The 22,793-nt window shown below is 36.7% G+C and overlaps 1 protein-coding gene across 1 annotated transcript in view; it reads left to right on the plus strand.

The window, feature by feature from the left end:
- Positions 1-1,414: 1,414 nt before the first annotated feature.
- LOC135273229 (uncharacterized protein C12orf50 homolog) overlaps positions 1,415-22,793 on the plus strand; it is a gene marked incomplete at its 3' end in the record, with an annotated part of 45,132 nt that continues 23,753 nt past the window's right edge. Inside the window, exons 1-7 of the mRNA XM_064372116.1 lie at positions 1,415-1,468; positions 3,464-3,583; positions 3,918-4,035; positions 13,262-13,417; positions 14,428-14,505; positions 14,588-14,701; positions 16,624-16,734. Of these exons, the coding sequence (XP_064228186.1) occupies positions 1,415-1,468; positions 3,464-3,583; positions 3,918-4,035; positions 13,262-13,417; positions 14,428-14,505; positions 14,588-14,701; positions 16,624-16,734 (751 nt within the window). The remainder of the gene's footprint in view (positions 1,469-3,463; positions 3,584-3,917; positions 4,036-13,261; positions 13,418-14,427; positions 14,506-14,587; positions 14,702-16,623; positions 16,735-22,793) is intronic.

Below are 22,793 nucleotides of genomic sequence, written 5' to 3' on the forward strand. Positions count from 1 at the left end.
ATTTGCCTTGTCTCAGATGAGACTTTGGACTGTGGACTTCTGGACTAATGCTGAAATGAGTTTAAGACTTTTGGAACTACTGGGAAGGCATGATTGGTTTTGAAATGTGAAGACATGAGATGTGGAGGGGCCAGTGGCAGAATGATATAGTTGGCTGTGCCACTACCCAAATCTCAACTTGAATTGTATCTCCTAAAATTCCCATGTGTTGTGGGACGGAGCCAGGGGGAGGTAATTGAATCATGGGGACAGGTCTTTCCCATGCCATTTTTGTGATCGTGAATAAGTCTCATGAGATCTGATGAGTTTATTGGGGGTTTCCACTTTTGCTTTTTCCTCGTCTTCTGTTGCCACCACTGTGTAAGAAGTGCCTTTCACCTCCTGCCATGATTCTGAGGCCTCTCCAGCCATGTGGAACTGTAAGTTCATTTAAACCTCTTTTTTCTCTCAGTCTTGGGTATGTTTTTATCAGCAGCATTAAAATGGACTAATACATTGATGATTTTTAAATTAATTTCTGCTAGGTTTTAATTTGTTGATGAAAGACACTAAGAGGAAGATATCAATAACTGCTGATTGAAATGTTTCCCTCTGGGAATCGTACTTCACTTATTTTCAACAGATTCTCAAAACCTTCAAGCACTCTGAAACCTTTCTGCTATAGGAAGAAGAGATTACTCTTTTTATGATGGATGAACAAATAAATGGAATATAGCTACAAGATGACTATGTAGCCTAATTTATTTTCAAGTACCTATTAATATATCATAATCTGAATATGATTTTTCCCAAATCAATGGATAGCAGAGATACATATTTAAATAATTGTTTTTATTGTCTTAGAATATGGATAGCTCATTTACCTATTTAGTGTTATTTTCAAACCTTCTATAAGTTGTTTAGTTGTGAAATACTTACTACTTTCTATTATAAAAGTATCAACTAGTTTAGAGTCCATATTAAATCAGAACATTTAAAGATTAAAATATGCTATTTTATTTTTGCTAGTCCTCTTTAGTTAATGAGTAAGGGAAATACAGTGTTCTCTCAGGTAAACTAGCCTACAGTTACATGTGAGGTCATTTATGATGAGCAAACATTGGATGAGGTAACAGTGAGGAAAATTCTGAAAGTTTCAGTTTGTGTGCTTCCTAGCAACCACTTTCAACAAAAAGTGGTCTGCAAAGCTAGAGAGGGTATCCTCTAACTGAAATTTCTTTAAGAGTTATCTGTTGTGTAATATACTGTCAACAGGAGGTCAGTTTTAAAGGAACACTACTGATAGCCTGAAAGACTGTGAAAAAGATATTCTTTTTCTCTCTTACACACTGATAGTTCTTATATTTGCATTTCTGCAATTCTTATACATATATATTTTTCAAAATACATTGGATTAGCAGCAAGAGAGTTGAAAATGGCAGTATTTGGGAATGACTGCTATTTCTTTTATAATTCCACGTGCCTCAAGGTAAATATTGGACTATTTACAGTACTTCACATGCTTAATCTTTTTAGTAGAATGAAGGAAGATATGGCAGTAACTTGCATTGCTGAACCAAAATTTACTATTTTCTTGGAAGATATCTTATATACTTAAAATATGGAGTAAAAAAGCCTATCATGTATTTTTGACATCCTGAATTTATCTGAAGAAATCTGAAATAATTTAAAACTATTATTTGCTTGAAACTACTCTTATATATGTCAGTTACATGCCTATAGCTTTTGAATATTCATGTGGCACTTTTGCCTATATGATGGCTCCTCGAGACATTAAATTCCTAATATTGAAATATTATATGATATAAGATTTTGTTTTAGTTAATATGATTCCAGTCATTATAAATTCAAATAGTTGAATTCAGGTAGCTGTCAAAGTTAGTGTAATAAATCTGTTTCCTTATTTGAATTTTTTTAACCCAATTACTAAGTTTTCATTTGTCAAAAGTCTAAGTAACAACAAGTGTTTAAATATCATAAAAATAGAAAAGAAAATTAATGTAAGCCAATTGGCCACATACAAATTAAAGTTTATAAAGTTAAATGGGAAAAACTGGTAATTCCCCCAAGGAATGAGGATGAATGGATCTTAATAAAACCAGATAAAGGTAAAAACTCAGTATTTGAAGCTTTGTGCTCATGCCAGAAAGAATCCAGTGAAAAAAGATGACATGTCTGGTTTTAAGTGTTTCCTCTCTGTTAGGAAACCTGAATAGAGTCAGCCTCTCTGACTACAGGAATTAGATTCACTTCTATTACCTGTTAGATTAAATGCTAGGGTGATAAAGAGTAACAGCAGAATCCATGTCCAGGTGGGCAGAGTGTCTTGTCTGTTTTATTGCTGTATCCCCAAGTATTTAGCACAGTGACTAATGAGTGATAAGTTTTCAGTAAATAATTAAATGAATAAATAAAAATAATAATAGCTCACAACACCTTATCTCATGTCATTTTTATAGCTAACTTGTGAGGAAAGTATTTTTTATGTCCTGTTTACATATGAGGAAACTAAAGCACAGAGAGTATGAGTTAAGTATTAAGTTTGTGACGATGGGCAAGTAGTGGAGCCAGAGGTTCACATACTAGTTTATTGACTTGATAGCCCCTGCCCACTAACCCATGCTATGAGAGTACATGGATCTACTTTAACAAGGGGAAGAGAATGAAGATAGAAGTAGGAGAGAGATAAAAGATAACTAACAACCATGGAACATGTGTCAAAAGAGGGAAGAATGTTATCCTCTCTGCCCACACAACAGGGGCTTATAGTTTTACCAAGTGTGTGTTTATGTGTAAAAGAAGGTAGAAGTTTTAAGAATACCAGCCTATTGAAACAAACCACATCTACTTTTGTTGGCATATAAAGAAGTCAGTGAGTATAGGCAATTGTTTATCTTTCTAAGCCAAAGGCACAAAGCACATGTATTTAATAGAGTATATCAAAACATCATAATTAAAATTCCACAATAACATACCTTTTAAGCTCCATAAAAACCTAACAGTATCTCCATAGACTGAGAAAACAGGTTATCTAATAAAAGGATTGATTCATAGAAATCGTTTTCACAATTAGAATATAGCTAGAAATTCTTAAAAATTTCATCTGGCTTTCTTCAGAAAGAGAAATTAAGTCGTTCTGTCATTGGATTGTGGTCAAAGTGCCACTGGAGTCTTGCACCTCTATTCCTAGTGGACCATATGGATTAACGGATAACAAAACGTAGCATTTTATCAGTCATTTGCGGCATGTTATACTGTTTAATCATTAGATTATCTTGCTGCTTTCTCACTAAAGTTAGACTAATCTGCTGAAATTTAGACTTACGGTCTAATATTGATAGAGTATATCTTCGTGATTCTAATTTAATCTACTCATATTTTCTTTTACTGATTAGCAGCCTATTGTTGTTGAACTCTAATGTCAACAAATTGAGTTTTCTACACTGTTTACTTTTTCTTTTAGGGTTCCCAGTGCCGATTTCGACACTGTGAAGAGGCCCTGGGCAGTGACACCGTGTGCTCATTATGGAGACAGAGGAAATGTTTTGTTCCACTCTGCAGGTTTAGACACATGGAAATGCAGGTATAATTACTTAGCATCATCGTTTTTGTTAAAGCATTTCCCTTCAATAACGCTGGATTATACTTTTACAAAACAATAGGGAAGAAATCTTTCTTCCTTCTACTATTTGATTTTAGGCATTTTGCGATTTTTTTCAACTTAATGGAGGAAAATGTTTTAGAAATACCCATTGCATCTTTTGAATAGCAGGGCTTAGAAACGCTGGAAAACACACATGATCCTAAATCAGTTAACTGTAATTGTTTTTGTCTCATTGTGCTGTATTGTAGCACATTGTATTTGTTGTGAATATGGCATCTAATCACTCCATTTCCCCCCATCTCCTTTTATTTAGCCAAACTGCATTCCATGCTTCTGGGAAACCCAACCTTTCGGTTGTCTGAGGATCAGTTGTATGTTTTATCACAGCAAACCTCGAAATATCAATGGATTATTTTTGTCACCAAGTAGCAGTGAGTACATTTTTTGAAAACATGGACATACCATAGTCTAATCTGGTTTTGGAGTGGCAGCGTAGAATGACACATTAAATACAGTATGACAAGATGAGCAATGCAATTTGATGGTCAATGGATAATTTGGAATGATTTTATCAGGACTCATGAGATGAGAGAAAGCTTAGAATGAACCATTAAGTAACTAACAAGATGATGTGAACAAAGAGCAAGTTAAACTTTCTCTATGTGTATCTAAAATAGATATTATTCATATGGAAAGTAAGACAGCTACTGACCTTACTAAACAGAAGGAGGCTGTGTCTCAGCAAAGTATCACACAACTGAAGCCAAGCTTAGAGATCATGCCTTCACTGGTGGTCTCTGTGAATGTGCAGAAAGCTGTCTCATAGGTGGAGAGAGCAAGGACATGACCTGGGTTACACACTTCTGCTTCTAGCAGAACAGGCATGTGTGATGGTTCTTTCTAACTCCTCAATAGTGGAGAAAATGCAATGCCATTGCTACGAAAGCCGTGGCTCAATTCAGTCTAACTAAATTGTACTGAGACTCTACTATGCGATGAACCTTAAAGTAGGTTCTGGAAAATGGATTCAGAAGACACCACAGTGTAAAGCAGTGAATGGTAAGAACCTTGCTGAAGAAGTGGGGACTATCATGTTTCCCTGATGCTTGTAACTACTCTACTTTCCTTCTATGGCCACCAAGTTTTTCTGATGGAATGGTTTTTGTTTGTTGTTTGTTTGAGACAGAGTCTCTCTCTGTCACCCCAGGCTGGAGTGCAGTGGCATGATCTTGGCTCATTGCAGCCTCTGTCTCCCAGGTTCAATATTTTCTCTCGTTCTGTAGGTTGTCTGTTTACTCTGTTGGTAGTTTCTTTGGCTGTGCAAAAGCTCTTTAGTTTAATTCAATCCTTTTTGTCAGTTTTTTTGTTGTTGTTGCAGTTGGCTTTTGGCATCTTCGTCATGTCCTATGTCCAGAATGGTATTTCCTAGGTTATCTTCCGGGGTTTTTATAGTTTTAGGTTTTACAATGAAGGCTTTAATTCATTTTGAGTTGATTTTTGTATGTGGTATAAGGTAGGGGTTCAGTTTCCATTTTCTACATATGGCAAGCCAGTTATCTCAGCATCATTTATTGAATGGAGAGTCCTTTCCCCGTTTCTTATTTTTGTCACCTTTGTCAAAGATCAGATGGTTTTAGGTGTGAGACATTATTTCTAGACTCTCTATTCTGTTCCATTGGCCTATGTGTCTTTTTTTGTGTGCCAGTACCACGCTTTTTTGGTTACTGTAGTCCTATAGTATAGTTTGAAGTTGGGTAACATGATGCCTCCTTCTTTGTTCTTTTTGCTTAACATTGCCTTGGCAATTTGGGCTCCTTTTAGGTTCCACATCAATTTTAAAATAGCTTTTTTCTAATTCTGTGAAGAATGTCATTGGTAGTTTGATAGAAATAGCACTGAATCTGTGAATTTCTTTGAGTAGCATTGCCATTTTAATGATGTTCATTCTTCCTATCTATGAGCAAGGAATGTTTTTCCATTTGTTTGCATCATTTCTGATTTCTTTAGGCAGTGTTTTGTAATTCTCATTGTAGACATCATTTGCCTCTCTGGTTAGCTGTATTCCTAGGTATATAATTCTTTTTGTGGTAGTTATTAATGGGATTGCATTCTTGATTTGACTCTTGGCTTGGATATTGTTGGTGTATAGGAAAGCTACTGATATTTATATGTTAATTTTGTATCCCGAAACTTTGCTGAAGTTGTTTATCAGATCAAAGAACTTTTGAGCAGAGACTATGAGGTTTTCTAGATGGAGAGTTATGTCATCTGCAAGCAAGGGTAATTTGACTTCCTGGATTCCTATTTAGATGCCTTTTATTTTTTTCTCTTGCCTGGTTCCTCTGGCCAGGACTTTCAATAGTATGTTGAGTAGGAGCAGTAAGAGAGGGTACACTTGTCTTCCATTTTTCAAGGGGATTGTTTCCAGCTTTTGCTTATTCAGTCTGATGTAGGCTGTGGGATTTTTATAGATGGCTCTTATTACTTTGAAGTATATTTCTTCAATTCCTAGTTTATTGAGTATTTTTAACATGAAGGGATGTTGAATTTTATTAAAAACCTTTTCTGCATCTATTGAGATAATAATGTGGTTTTTTTTTTTTTTTTTTTTTTTTTTTTTAGTTCTGTTTATGTAATCAGTTACATTTATTGATTTGTGTACCTTGAACCAAACTTGCATCCCAGGGATAAAACATACTTTATCATGATGGATTAGCTTTTTGTTGTGGTGCTGATCTGTGTTCATGGTGGATATTGGCCTGAAATTTTCTTTTTTGGTTGTGTTTCTGTCACATTTTGGTTTCAGGATGATGCTGGTCTCCTAGAATGAGTTAGGGATGAGTCTGTCCTCCTCAATTTTTTGAAATAGTCTCAGTAGGAATGGCACCAGCTCTTCTTTCTACATCTGGCATAACTCAGCTGTGAGTCTGTCTTGCCCTGGGCTTTTTTTGGTTGGTAGGTTTTTTTCTTACTTATACAGTTACAGAACACAGTATTGGTCTCTTCAGGGATTCAGTTTCTTCCTCGTTTAGTCTTGGGAGGTTGTATGTGTTTAGGAATATATTCATTTCTTCTAAATTTTCTAGTTTGTATGCATAGAGGTGTTTATAGTAATGTCTGATAGTTTTTGTGTTTCTGTAGGGTCAGTGGTAATGTCTCCTTTGTCATTTTTTAAAAAATTTATTTTGAGACAGATCTGTCCCCCAGGCTGGAGTGCAGTGGCACAATCTTGGCTCACTGCAAGCTCCACCTCTAGGGTTCAAGTGATTCTCCTGCTTCAGCATCCTAAGTAGCTGGGATTACAGGCATGTACCACCATGCACAGTGAAATTTTGCATTTTTAGTAGAGATAGGGTTTTGCCATGTTGGCCAGGCTTGTCTCAAACTCCTGACCTCAAGTGATCCACCTGCCTGGGCCTCCCAAAGTGCTGGGATTACAGATGTGAGCCATTGCATCCGGCCTCCCTTTGTCATTTCTAATTGTGTTTACTTGGATCTTCTCTTTTCTTTTGTCTTTGTTAGTCTAGGTAGTAGTCTATTTTTCTTATTAATTTGTTTCAAAAAATCAACTCCTGGATTTGCCAGTCTTCTGTATGGCTTTTTGTGTCTCAATTTCCTTCAGTTCAGCTCTGATTTTGGTAATTTCTTGTCTTCTGCTAGCTTTAGAGTTGGTTTTCTCTTGCTTCTCTAGTTCTTGTAGTTGTGATGTTAAGTTGTTAATTTGAGATTTTTGTTTTGATGCAGGCATTTAGTGCTATAAACGTTCCTCTTAACATTGAATTAGCTGTGTCTCAGAGAGTCTGGTATGTTGTATCTTTTCTCATAAGTTTCAAAGGATTTCTTGATTTCTGCCTTAATTTCAGTGTTTACCCAAAAGCCATTCAGGAGCAGGTTGTTTAATTTCCATGTAATTGTATGGTAGTGTGTGATTTTCTTAGTATTAATTTCTATTTTCATTGTGCTGTGGTCTGAGGACATGGTTGTTTATGATTTCATTTTTTTGAAATTTGCCGAGTATTGTTTTATGTCCAATTGTATGGTCAGTTTGAAGTATGTGTCATATGATAATGAGAAGAATGGATATTATGTTGTTTTGGGGTGGAGAGTTCTATAGACGTTTATTAAGTCCATTTGGTCAAGTTTTGAGTTTAGGTCCTGAATATCTTTGCTTTTCTGCTTTGACAAACTGTCTAATACTGTCAGTGGGGTGTTGAAGTCTCCCACTATTATAGTATGGGAATGTAAGTCTCTTTGTAGGTCTCTAAGAACTTATTTTATGTATCTGAGTGCACCTGTGTTGGATGTGTATACATTTAGGATAGTTAGGTCCTCTTGTTGAATTGAACCATTTACCATTGTATAATGTGTTTATTTTTTTAAATCTTGTTGGTTTGAAAGCTGCTTGGTATGAAATTAGGATTGCAACCCCTGATATTTTCTGTTTTCCATGTGCTTGGTAAACTTTTTTCAATTTTTTTATTTTGAGCCTATGGGTATCATTGTATAACATGTGCAATGGGTGTCTTGAAGACAGCATACTAGTGGATCTTGCTTCTTTATCCAGCTTGCTACTCTGTGGCTTTTAATTGGGGCATTTAGCAACTTTACATTCAAGATTAGATTGATATGTATGGATTTGATCCTGTCATCCTGTTCTTAGCTGGTTATTATGCAGACTTCTTTGTGTGGTTGCTTTATAGTTTCACTGGTCTGCATTTGTAAGTGTGTTTTTGTAGTGACTGGTAACTGTCTTTCCTTTCCATATTTAGTGTATCTTTCAGGACCTCTTGTAAGGCATGTCTGGTGGTAAAAGAAAAAAAAAAATCCCTCAGCATTTGCTTATCTGTAAAGGATCTTATTTATCCTTCACTTATGCAACTTAGTTTACCTGGATGTGAAATTTTTGGTTGGAAATATTATTTCTTTCTTTTTTTTTTTTTTAAATTGCATTTTAGGTTTTGGGGTACATGTGAAGAACATGTAAGATTGTTGCATAGGTACACACATAGCAGTGTGGTTTGCTACCTTCCTCCCCATCACCTATATCTGGCATTTCTCCCCATGTTATCCCTCCCCAACTCCCCAGGAAATATTTTTTCTTTAAGAAAGCTGAAGCTAGGCTTCCAATCTCTTCTGGCTTGTGGAATTTCTTCTGAAAGGTTCACTGTTAGCCTGATGGACTGCCCTTTGTAGGTGACCTACCCTTCTCTCTAGCTGCCTTTAACATTTTTTTTCGTTTCAGCCTTGTTCTCTTTCTCTTCTACCTTCCTAATGCTGTGTTATCAATCTCCCTGAATTGTTTGTCTTCTTTTCCCCAACCTCTTACATGTGCAATGTTTTAGGAGTTAGTTCTTGTTTTTTTTTTTCCTCTGTTTACTTTCTTGGTGGTCTCATCTAGCCTTATGATTTTGAATATGTTCCACATGTCAGTGATTCCCAAATATAATGAGAGACTCTATTTGATCTGGTGCCCTGTAAGCTTTCTGCATTTTTCTACCACACTGTACTGGTCCACTTTTACACTGCTGATAAAGACATGCCCGAGACTGGGCAATTTACAAAAGAAAGAAGATTAATAGACTTATAGTTCCACATGGAACTATATTAATAGATTTATAGTTCCATGTGGAACTATACCCATGATCAAATTACCTCCCATTGAGTTCCTCCCACAACATGTGGGCATTGTGGGAGTTGCAATTCAAGATGAGATGTGGGTGGAGACACAGCCAAACCATATCATTGAACCCCTGGCCCCTCCTGAATCTCATGTCCTCACATTTAAAACCAATAATGCCTTCCCAACAGTCCCCTAAAGGGGACTCATTTTATCATTAACTCAAAAGTCCACAGTCCAAAGTCTCATCTGAGACAAGGCAAGGTCCTTCCATCTATGATCTTGTAAAATCAAAAGCATGTTAGTTACTTCCTAGATACAATGGGGTACAGGCATTGGGTAAATGCAGCCATTCCAAGTGGGATGGCTTTGGGGTCTTTTGGGAAGGCGTCATTGGTTTTAAATGTGAGGACATGAGATTCAGGAGGGGCTGGGGTGGAATGATATGGTTTGGCTGTGTCTCCACCCATATCTCATCTTGAATTGTGGGAGAAGTTGGCCAAAACAAAGAGGCTACGGGCCCCATGCAAATCCAAATCCAGCAGGGTGGACAAATCTTAAAGCTCCAAAACGGTCACCTCTGACTCCATGTCTCACATCCAGGTCACGTGGATGTAAAAGATGGGGTCCCATGGTCTTGGGCTGCTCCCCTCATGTGGCTGTGCAAGGTATAGAGCCCACTCCTGGCTGCTTTCTTGGGCTGGTGTTCAGTGTCTGTGACTTTTCCAGGCACATGGTGCAAGCTGACAGTGAATCTACCATTCTGGGGTCTAGAGGACAGTGGCCCTGTTCTCACAGCTCCACTAAGTGGTGCTCCTGAAGGGACTTTGTGTGGTGGCTCTACCCTCATATTTCCCTTTCACTTTGCCCTAGCAGAGATTTTTCATGAAATGCCCCTTCAACAAACTTTTGCCTGGGCATCCAGGCATTTTCATACATCCTTCCAAAGTGCTAGGATTACAGGCATGAATTCTAAGTCTGCAATCTAGGTGGAGGTTCCCAAATCCCAACTCTTGACTTCTGTGCTTTTGCAATCTCAATACCATGTGGAATCTGCCAAGGCTTGGGGCTTGCACCCTCTGAAGCCACAGCCTGAGCTGTACCTTGGCCCCTTTCAGCCATGGCTGGAGTGGCTGGGACACAGGACACCAAGTCCAAAGGCTGCACACAGTATGGGGACCCTGGGCCCAGCCCATGAAACCATTTTTTCCTGCTAGGTCTCTGGGCCTGTGTTAGGAGATGCTGCTGTGAATGTATATGACATAAACTGGAGACATTTTCCCCATTATCTTGGGGATTAATATTTGGCTCCTTGTTAATTATGCAAATTTCTGTAGCCAGCTTTAATTTTTCCTCAGAAAATAGGATTTTCTGTTGTATTGCATTGTCAGGCTGCACATTTTCCAAACTTTTATGCTCTGTTTCCCTTTTAGAACTGAATGCCTTTAACAGCACCCAAGTTATATCTTGAATGTTTTGCTGCTTAGAAATTTCTTCTGCCAGATACCTTAAATCATCTCTCTCAAAGTTCCACAAATCTCTAGGGAAGGGGCAAAGTGCTGCCAGTCTCTTTGCTAAAATGTAGTAAGAGTCACCTTTGCTCCAGTTCCCAAGAAGTTATTCATCTCCATCTGAGATCACCTCAGCCTGGATTTCATTGTCCGTATCATTATCAGTATTTTGGTCAAAGCCATTCAACAAGTATCTAGGAGGTTCCAACTTTCCCACTTTTTTTGTCTTCTAAGCCCTGCAAACTGTCCCAACCTCTGCCTATTACCCAGTTCCAAAGTTGCTTCCAAATTTTCAGGTATCTTTCCAGCAGTGCTCCACTCTACTGGTACCAATTTACTGTATTAGTCCATTTTTATGCCGCTGATAAAGACATATTTGAGACGGGGCAATTTACAAAAGAAAGAGGTTTAGTGGACTTACAGTTCCATATGGCTGGGGAAGCCTCACAATCATGATGGAAGGCAAGGAGGAGCAAGTCACATCTTACATGTATAGCAGCAGGCAAAGAGAGAGAGAGCTTGTGCAGGGAAACTCCCATTTTTAAAACCATGAGATCTCATGAGATTCATTCACTATCATGAGAACAGCATGGGAAAGACTCGTCCCCATGATTCAATTAAGTAGCACAACTGCATCACATTATAAAAATTAACTCAAAATGGATCAAAGAACAATATTCCATTTTGGAACATTGGATCACTCCAAAAAAGAAATCCACACCCGTTAAGAGTTACTCCTCATTTCTTCCCAACTCCTGAAACCTACACGGTCACTAATTTCCTTCTTGTTTCTACAAATATATTTTTGTTATTTTATATAAATGGAATCATACATTATTGTTTTGTGAATTACTTCTTTCACTTAGTGTGTTTTCAAAATTCATCCATGCTCTCACATGCAGCAGTACTTTATTCCTTTTTATAGCCTAATAGCACTCCATTTTATGAATATGCCACATTTTATCTATCCATTTATCAGAGAATGGAAATTTAAGTTGTTTCCACTTTTTGACTGTTATAAATAACGTTGATATAAACATTTGTGTACAAATGAACATTTGTACAATATGGACATATATTTTTACACCCCTTTGTATGTAGCTGAAAATGGAATAGATGGGACTTATGATGACTCCATGTTCAGCCTTTTGAGGAACTGTCAAATTGTTTTCTAACGTAGTTGCAACATTTTACATTCCCAACTGCAATGTATGAAGATTCCAGTTTCTTCACATCCTTGTCAACACTTGTTATTGTCTTTTTAATAAAAAAAAGTAATAATTGCAATCACTGTAGTATGAAGTGATATCTCATTTGGTTTTGGTTTTGTTTTGAAACAGAGTCTTGCTCTGTTGCTCAGGCTAGAGTGCAGTGGGATGATCTTGGCTAAGTGCAGCTTCAACCTCTGGGGTTCAAGTGATGCTTCCACCTCAGCCTTCTGAGTGGTTGGGACTACAGGTGTGCACCATCACACCTGCCTAATTTTTGTATTTTTTGTAGAGATAGGGTTTTGCCATGTTGCCCAGGCTGGATCTTACTCATTCTTTCTGCATCACCTTGGGGTTCTGAGTGTCTCTTCACTCTCTGGCCGAGAGGGCTGGGAACTGCTTTTCTGCTTTTCAGCAAAATGTAGGCCTTGTTGACAGGTGCTCTCGTGGCTCACCTCCATGTGCCAGGGGGCTGGCTATTTTTCAATGATTGCTTATCCTTTTGATGTCATATCTAAGAAAGCTTTGTATAACCTAAGGATTCTTCCAAGAGTTTTATAGCTTCAGCTCCTGGATTTTGTTCTTAGATCCACTTTGCATTAATTTTTGTTTATAATGTGATGAAGTTGTGCACCTTAATTACTTTGCATGTGGCTATGTAGTTGTCCCAGCACCATTTGTTGAAAATACTATTCTTTCTCCATTGAATGGTCTATGTACCCTTGATGAAAACCAATTGAGCATAAATTGATTCATATAAAGGTTTATTTCTGGTCTTGCAATCCTATTCCAATGATACATAGATCTATTTTTGTTTTTATGCTAGTTCGGATAGTCTTGATTACTTTAGTTTTGTAGTAATGTCCATATAAATTTTAGAATCAGCTTCTCAATTTTTGCAAAGAAGTCTGTTGGGATTTTGATAAGGGTTGTATTGAACCCATAGATTAATTTGGAAAATATTGCCATACCAACAACAAATCAATCCATACACAAGGATATTTTTCCATTTCAACACCTCTGTAACTTCCTTCAACAACATTTTTTTCTTCTTTCAACAATCTTTTCAGAATATAAATTTTGCACATCTTAAAATTAATTCCTAAATATTTTTTCTCTTTGATGCTATTGTAAGTGGGATTATTTTTCATTTCATTTTCAGTTTGTTCATTGCTAATGCGTAGAAACACAATCTATTAATGCATTATTATTATACATGTTGTAAAATAATATATAGTTAATTAGGAGGGCAATGATTGATTATCGAATATACTTATCACATTTATCTTTAATGGACTAAAATGTTGCATTTTCTCTGCAGATATAACACTACAGAAAGAAAGTCTGGAAGGAATTCCACTCCAGACCCAGAATCAGAAACCTTTGAAACCTCAGGAAAATATATCACGACCCATCCACGGTCCTTTAGTTATAAAAATCAATTTTGAGGAAGAAGAGGAAATAGAAGAACAAAATGGTTAGTAGACCTTTTCTCAGGTTTATAATGCGCATTCACAAACCTCGCAACATTTTCTACATGTATGTTTAACTATAGAGGTTTATGATGAAATATATAAGGCAGATTTTGCTGAGAACATTACTTGAATTGTATTAAACAAATTTAATTTGTTATGTTCTAATTTGTTCTATGTCTAACATATTTATGATCATTTGGATTGGAAATTTTTTGTTGTGTGATGGTTGGGAGACATATCTGATGCTTAAATATATACAGGTGTATATATTAATATATATAGAGAGATACCAATAAGTTCCATTTTTTATATATATTGTTTCTAAAACACATTGATGCACATGTTTCTATTTATATACATATGTATTAATAATATATTAGCTTCACATTTAATCCTTGAGTTACAGAGATCTATGTAATAGTTAATAATCTATAAAGCACTGTCATCTGCATTATTCTAGGTCATCCTCACAAGAGTATGAACAGGTTTAGAACCCAGGTTTTTGCAGTTTAGTCCATCCTTTGCCTCCCTTATCAACCCAAAACAGTGGTGCCAGAAAGTGTGCATATACAAGATAAACATGAAGAAAAATAAACTCTCACTCTGTCTTTGTGCTGGAATGTGTCCTTCTGTGGGCCACAGGCCACCATAGTTTCTGTGCTTAGGAATACACAGAGCTACTTATTACTGTTTCTGTGTGCTGCAGCTCCATGTCTCTCATGCCTACATCAACCTCCAAATAAACATACATCATCTCAACATTGAGTCTATACATTCAGTATCTCATTTCAAAGTACATATTACATAGTCCTTTCTTTTCTCTTGACTAATTCTCTTTAATCCTTAAAATGTAGCAACTTGAAACTATTACTAGTATGTAAAATTATTGACTTTAAACATATAAAAACATAATCTATCCATGAAAACAGTATTTGGGGTTTTTCTTTCTAGTTTATAAATTTTCACATTATTTGGCTTTGGGAAAATTTAAGTAGAAAAATGTATCCTATAGATGCTTCTAGATTATGGACAAGGACTCCTGAAGAAATTGAAGAAATAAGAGCAATTGAGGAGATTTATCATAAATCTGGTAAGAAATCAAACATTTTTTGTATTTTATAATACTTGATGTGATCAATATACTAACTATTACTTTTCTTATGGTCGATTAGGAGAATACTATGGATTTCATACTCCTCCAGGTATTTCATCCTCGAAAAGTATGGCCCGTATATCAGAGAAAGAGTCAGAAAAGACGTTGGAAAGTGGCAGTGAATTGCAAAAAGGTAAGAAATGAAAAGGTAGCATTCATAGTGATATATAAGAGATACTTGGTGTGATAGACTGAATTATTTAGTATGATGTACAGAAGAATAAAGTGATAAATAATACATTGTAATTGAGAGCTAGAAAAAAGTGTTTGTATTGGATGACCCAAAGCTGCTATTAATGGGATTATGTTATCCTAGAGAAATGACAGAATGAATAGACTTCATAACACACAATGACACTACACACTCCATGGGGTAATCCTGTAAATAATTTGCTTTTACCATTTTATTTGTCTTTGAGATAAATCACCCCTGTGAAAGAGGTCTAGATTTTTCTTTCTGAATAGAAAAGTAAGCCTAGCCCAAGAAGAAGAGATCACAGAATGACGCTAGCGGCAGGACAAAGATTATTTGGTCATTGAATGAGAGTCTTCTGTGGACAAGGCTATTTCAGGGTCCGTGCTGGAGGACAAATCAAAGGCTCTGTGTTTTATGGCGCTTACTTTTGGAGAATCTGATTTATTGTGGGTCAACATCCGCAAGATGCTGTGCAAGTCTGTTTGTAGCGAACTATTCAAACATGTGGCCGTAGGTGGCAGCAACACACCATCAGATGGAGAAGAGTCTGCAAGACTTGGGAGCCATATAGGGAAGGACAGATTGCAAGGCTGCACTACTCAGAGGAGAAAAAACAGAAGGAAATAAAAACAAAAGAAAAAAATAAGTTAACAATGAACATTAAAGATGGCATATTGGCCGGGCGCAGTGGCTCAAGCCTGTAATCCCAGCACTTTGGGAGGCCAGGCGGGTGGGCCACGAGGTCAAGAGATCAAGACCATCCTGGTCAACATGGTGAAACCCCGTCTCTACTAAAAATACAAAAAATTAGCTGGGCATAGTGGCGCGTGCCTGTAATCCCAGCTACTCAGGAGGCTGAGGCAGGAGAATTGCCTGAACCCAGGAGGCGGAGGTTGCGGCGAACCGAAATCGCGCCATTGCACTCCAGCCTGGGTAACAAGAGCGAAACTCTGTCTCAAAAAAAAAAAAAAAAAAAAAGATGACATATTATGAAGACTATTGTATGTACTTTTGCTTTGTATTATGCTTTCAAGGCTTTTATTTTTAAATAGCTTCAGTTAATTCCTATATACCCTTCACCTAGATTTCCTTCAAATGTTAGCATTTTACCATATTTGAATTTTCACTCTCTCTAAATATACAATTATAATTTTCTGAGCTGTTTAAGAGAATAAGTTATAGAAATGATATCGCTTTGCTTTTACATAACTGTAGTATGAATATAAAATCACAAAATTACCACTGATAACAATATCATTTACTACCTTCTTTTCCCATAAATTTTACCAATTATACCATTAATGTTCTTTATAGTAAAATTATTTATTTCCCCTGGTCTAGGATTCAATCTATAATCACACATTGCATTACGTTGTCATCTCTCTTTTATTCTGCTTTTGTTTATTTTAGAAGAAAATTATCTAGATGTGCATGAGGAAAGCCGAGAGTGTTATTTAATTATCAGTGTAATTAGCATTTTGTAGTGTTAATACATTTTATCTGATTGTTCCTGGTGAACAGATAAAATCAAAAGCAATATTACAAAATTCAGTATATGAGAAACATATCCATATGTTTAGTGTTGACTAAATACATACAATAGTGTTAGATAGCTTAAATTTTTTAATTGCCATTGAATAAATAATCCAAATAGGAGAATATACTCGCTTACTTCTTTGTTGACAATTACAGAATTTAAAACTCATATATTTATTAATTTATTGTTTATTAGATCACTGATCAAACAACACTCGCATTAACTTGAAAGCTTTTTTACTTTCATCATGAATTCTACCATAAATTTCTTATTTAAGCATCTAATAATTTCTGGAGTGACTTTTTCTTCTTCTTATTTCTAGGAGATAGTCTTACAGTTCCAACAAAATTTAACCAATATGAAAGACAAGGTGAAATAAAAATATCATTGCATAGGAAACCAGGGACTGACATTGCTGCTTCTGAAAATGGAGGTGAGTTAATTTATTACTGATTGACTGAATCTATCACCATATAATGAATGTCTGAATTTTATCTTTTACAACTAATTTTTCTTTTTTTGACCATGTCATGTTTAACAGAGGGAGTTGGAGGTACGTTACAAAATCAGATGCTTTCAGAGACTAAAATCTCTACGAAATACCTTGTGTGAATTTGTGTTCAGTGTGTAAGACATTCCATTTTCCATATTTCAATGAGAAACCTGATGTGTGTGTGCCTGTGTGTGTGTGTGTTTGTGTGTGTGTGTGTGTGGGGGCTCGACTCCAGACTGTAATGAATTTAGGTGTCATGTATGTGCTGTAATATACTATAACAGAGCTGTAAATGAAAGAGGCACTTAATAAGTCATTTGAGTAAGTCTGCTTTAAAGCAGCTGTATTCAAATATATATCATGTGTGCCAACACATCACATTCTTTTTTTTTTTTTTTTTTTTTAAAGAGAAAGAGAGAGAGAGAATAGGAAGGAGGAAAAAGGAAGAGAAAGAGAGAGAGAGAATGGGGAGGAGGGAGAAGGAAAAGAAAGAGGGAGAGAGAATGGGAGTATTGCTTTCTTGCCCAGGCTAGAATGCAATTTAGTAATGGGTATTGAAAACCTCTTTTACACTGATAATTATGCTTAATGATGTAGTCAGGAAGGAATAAGGGAAGAAAATAACAAACAAACAGCCAACCAATATTTAATTTAAACCTATGAAATGCTATGCGATTACTGAGGAGTGATTTACTTCCAATTATATAGTCACCTTTGGAATAGGCGTGAGGTGGTAATGTATGTTTTGTGTATTTGAAGTGGAGAGTTCTATAAATGTTTATTAAGTTTACTTGTTCCGGGTCTGAGTTCAAGTTCTGAATATCCTTGTTAATTTTCCATCTCGTTGATCTATAGAATCGTTAGCTCTTCTTGTTGCATTGATCCTTTTGCCATTATGTAATGTCATTCCTCGCCTCTTTTGATCTTTGTTGCTTTAAAGTCTACTTTATCAGAGGCGAGAATTGCATCTCCTGCTTTTTGTTTATTAGTTTATTTTTACTCTCTGTTTGATTGGTAAATCTTCCTCCTTCTCTCTGAGTCTTTGTGTATTGTTGCATGTAAGATGGGCCCGGATGCAGCATACCAATGGGTTTTGGCTTTTTATCCAATTAAAATATATATAAGTTTAATACCGGCGTTTGATGCTAGCTGGCTGTTTTGCCCATTAGTTGATGTAAATTTTTTATTGTGTTAAAGTTCTTTGCTTTTTGATATATTTTTGGAAAGGCTGATATTGGTTGTTCCTTTATATGTATAGTGCTTCTTTCAGAAGCTCTTGTAAAGCAGGCCTGGTGGTGGTGAACTCTCTAAGTACTTGTTTGTTCGCAAAAGATTTAATTTTTCCTTCGCTCATAAAGCTTAGTTTGGCTGGATAGGAAATTCTGGGTTGAAAGTTCTTTTCTTTAAGGATGTTAAATATTGGTCCCCACTCTTTTCTGGCTTGTAGGGTTTCTGCTGAGAGATCTGCTGTAAGTCTGATAGGCTTCCCTTTATGGGTAACCTGACCTTTCTCTCTGGCTGCCCTTAGTATTTTCTCCTTCATTTCAACCCTAATAAATCTGGCGATTATGTGCCTTGGGGTTGGTCTTCTTGAAGAATATCTTTGTGGTGTTCTCTGTATTACCTGGAGTTGAATGTTACCCTGCCTTGCCAGGTTGGGAAAATTTTCCTGAATGATATCCTGAAGAGTATTTTCCAACTTGGATTCATTCTCTTCATCACATTCAGGTACACCTATCAAACGTAAATTAGGTCTTTTCACATAGTCCCATATTTCCTGGAGACTTTGCTCATTCCTTTTCATCCTTTTTTCTGCATTCTTGTCTTCTCGTTTCATTTCACTGAGCTGGTCCTTGACTTCTGATATCCTTCCTTCTGCTTGATCAATTCGACTGTTTAAACTTGTGCATGCTTCGCGAAGTTCTCGTGTTGTGTTTTTCAGCTCCATCAATTCACTTATATTCTTCTCTAAATTGTCCATTCTCGTTAACATTTCGTCAAACCTTTTTTCAAGGTTCTTAGTTTCTTTGCATTGGGTTAGAACAAGTTCTTTTAATTCACAGAAGTTTCTTATCACCCACGTTTTGAAACCTGCTTCTGTTATTGGAACACACGTGTAATCTATTAAGCCTTGTTCCGTTACTGATGAGGAATTGCAATCCCCTGTAGAGGGAGAGGCATTCTGATTTTGAGTATTCTCTACCTTTTTACGCTGGTTTCTTCCCTTCATTATATATTTGTCCGTCTGTCGTCTTTATAATTACCGACTTTCTAACTGGGTCTCTGACGTCCAACTTGTTGATTCCCTGCGCCGAAATCTGAGCAATCCACTGAGCCGGCCAAAACAGCGGTGTTAAGATTGATGGTGCTTTTCTGCCCGGGAATCTCCGGACTCTGCACCAAGAACTGGCGTGCTAAGGCACCAGCAAAACCGCCACGCCGGCCACAAGAGTCGCCCTGGCGACCCGTGGAGCTCCTCCACTGGGAATCTCCTGGTCCGTGAGCAACAAATATTCGTCTGAAAGTGTGGCGTCCTCTCGTTCTTTGCACTTTCACTGGGAGGTACGTGCCCGAGCTGCTAATCATCAGCCATCTTGGATCTCTCCAACACATCACATTCTAACTGTGTATTATAGCTTAAATATTTTGGAACTGCTTTTTAGCATAAACATGTTGGAAAATCAATCCTTTGACTGAAAATTCCAGGCATTTGTTTTAAAAATATAGAGAGAGTTTGTGGGGAGATTGAAAGGTGTGGCTGGTGGGAACAATGTGCATGAAGATCAGGAAGGGAGTTGAGAGCAGGTGTCAGTAAGGACCAGTATATCTTAGGCATATTGGTGATACTTTCTGCTGTCCTGGTGTCAGCCATTTTCTTCTGTGTATGCTTTTTTCTTTTTTATTCTGGTGCTAAAGTAATTTGATTCTTTCTTCTTATATCTGCAGCATTTTAGTCTAGCTGGCATCATTTAGTTGCCTTGAAGTAATCAGTTTAGCTGCAAATTAGAAACACTGGTAGTTTCTCCCATCGGAGTTCCCACTGTCTGTATAACCTGTATAAGTGGGGTCCACTTAACCTGAGCAATTCTAATTGAACATTTTGTTGAAATATTATCAAATCCAATTGCCTTTTGGTTAATCAAAAGTTATTTTCCACCATTGATAAACTAATGATTTCATATAAAAGTAAACTTTCCTTCACATTGTGACATTAGTTATATATTCCCTACTTTGTTGGGTGTTAGAAAATGTGAGAATGTCATTATACAGTCATTAGTCTATCTACCATCCTTTTGGTGTGGTTGTTCAACCAGTTTATTACTGTAATATTGTTATAAATTACTATCATAAACTGGTTGAACAACCATACCAAAAGGATGTTACAAGAATTCCATCATCTGGCATTCTAGATTCTGGCATAGTTAGGCTTATTGATTTTCCAGGCATCATAATGTTCTCTGTGTCACTAGATAAAAGAATCTTCTGGGTATATGTATATGATAGATATATCTAAACATATTCAGACCCCTGTATTCATAAGACATCTTTGAAATGAAGGTGATCAAAAATTGAAATTATAATTAATGAGTTAGTGTTCAATTTCAAGAGAAATACTTGAGGTATTGTCTTATCTTAATATTATTTTAATGTGTTATACACTTTAATAAAGTTCACAGATCTGGAGTGAATAGCTTGTTAAAATTTTACGTGTGTATGTATCAATATAACCACATTTATGGTACTCCAGATGGCTCCTTCCCTCCAAGTCAGTAGTCTTCTCCCAATGGTAACCACTACCCTGCTCACTCTTATTATAGGCTAATTTTGCACTTTTTGGCATTTATATAACTGGAAATATACAGTTTGAACTCTTTTAGTTTGGATTCTTTTACTTAATGCTCTTTTTATGAGACTGATCCATGCTGTTGATTGTAGCAGTAGCCTTTTTATATTGCTGTAAATATCTACAGACAGATAGATATATGCCACATATATACACACATTTCTATATATAAGATGTATACTATATATATGTATTTATATATGAAAACATGGGCATTTCTTCTCTGTATATAGTCTATACATATACACACAGTTGATACACACAAAAACCCACACACGATTGATTCTTGTTATTCCTGGTAGCTACGTTCCATAAAGCTGACATGAACCCTGAATTAGCAAACACTGAATCATTGCTCCTTGGGCAAATACGTACACACACACATATACATACATCTCACAGAGATTATAATCTTAAATCGTAGAAATTACTCATCCTGCTATATTCTGTTTTCTTTATTTTACAAAAGAGAAAACAAAGTTAAGAAGTGTTAAGTGACTCTCCTGAGGTTCCCCCACCGACAAGCCTCAGAACTTGGATTCAGATCCCTTTCACCTCTCCCCAGAGTCAGAGCTTCTTGCACTGTGCTGTGCTGCCCCCTCCTGTCTCCAGCCATTCTCTGGTCATCTCTGTATGAACTGAAATGAGAATGCTGAGCATTGCCATTGTTAGACCTCAGCTAGAAATGTGTGGGTCTAACAACTCAAACTTTTCACCGCTCTTTATACGTTTGTAAACAAATAAACAAACAAAAAACAACACACGAAAGCACCATGAGTATCGATACTGGGATTATGATGAACAATATTTCCAGTGTGGGACTATTGTTAACATTCCTTCTTGCACATGTCTTCTAAAGGCCATAAGCACTCCTTTTCTTTGAGGTAAGCTTGCTCTGTATCCTAACCCACAATGAGAATTTTCAGTCCTTTAACTTTACCCTTTCTGGTGGGGTGCTAGTGGCACATCTTTGTAGTTTTAATTTGTATTTCCCTGATGACTCATAATGTTGAGCACCTTTTCATAAACTCATTGGCCATTTTGACTTTCTCTTTTGTCTGGTGCGTTTTTAAGTCTCTAGTCCATCTTAAATGTGTTTTTTTTTTCTTATTGATTTCTCTAGGTAAATCTGGATACTTTCTGCCAACCTCTGTCCTGTTCACTAATTCTCTTCCTCTCTGCTCTTCAATCCATATTTTAAATTCTAAATTTGTTTGACCTTTTTATTGATTTTCTACTTAAATTCTCTATCAGTTCTCTATTTTGATAATGTGCCTGTTATTTTTTCCAACTTCTTGTTTGATAACACTTGGATATCTCTCATTTTCCTCAGGTTTTTGCTCATTTGTTCTGTCTTACTATGCCCTTCTGATATTTTTTTTGCTACTGAACATTATAGATAAAAATTACATGGTGTATGAATGATGTTGTTTTTTAAGAAAGAAACTTTTCTTCTGGCAGGCAGCTAGACTATCAGCTGGCCACCTTAATTGTGTGAAGGACTGGTTTTGGGCTTTATTAGGGATGATACATTATTTTTCATTTCTTTGAAGGTATAGTCCTCATTCCTAGGATATGACCCTCACCCCTACAGCATTGCTTTACTGGGTTATCAACTGAGACATGGGGTGTTCACCAAGATATCTCTACTCTGGTGAGGCTTCTGTGCCAAATTTGACCTCCCAAGCTGTATGTAGATGCTGAAATCTCTGACCAGTTTTTAACCTCCCAGATGCTGTTTTGCTGAAATCCTAGGGTTCCATTGTGTGCATGAAAAATGTGGGAGTCGGGTAATGACCTAAAGGGAGTTTTAGTTTTATGCCTATTTCAGGGGAACTTCTTTGTTGTTCTTCCTTTTTCATTTCCCCCCTCAAGTTCAAGCCAATTAGTCAGTCCCAGACTTTTGGCTCTTTTTTACCTCCTTGGTGTCACTTTCTGCTTGTTATTTCCTTACATGATGAACTAGACATGCTTTCAGTGAGAAATCTGTAGTGAGTGTGGAGTGTAACGCCGTCAGGGAAGAAAACCAGGGTGAATGTGAACGTACAATTGACTTTGTGTCCCTCCATTGCTCTCAGGGATGACACGAGCATGCGTTGGGTTGTTTTCCAATCGGTGTGTTTTGGCATTTCATAATTGATTTTGGGATGAAAGT

This window comes from Aotus nancymaae, unplaced genomic scaffold (genome assembly GCF_030222135.1).
Source record: "Aotus nancymaae isolate 86718 unplaced genomic scaffold, 86718_ANA_hifiasm-v0.15.2.pri h1tg000488l, whole genome shotgun sequence".
In the NCBI taxonomy this organism is placed as follows: domain Eukaryota; kingdom Metazoa; phylum Chordata; class Mammalia; order Primates; family Aotidae; genus Aotus; species Aotus nancymaae.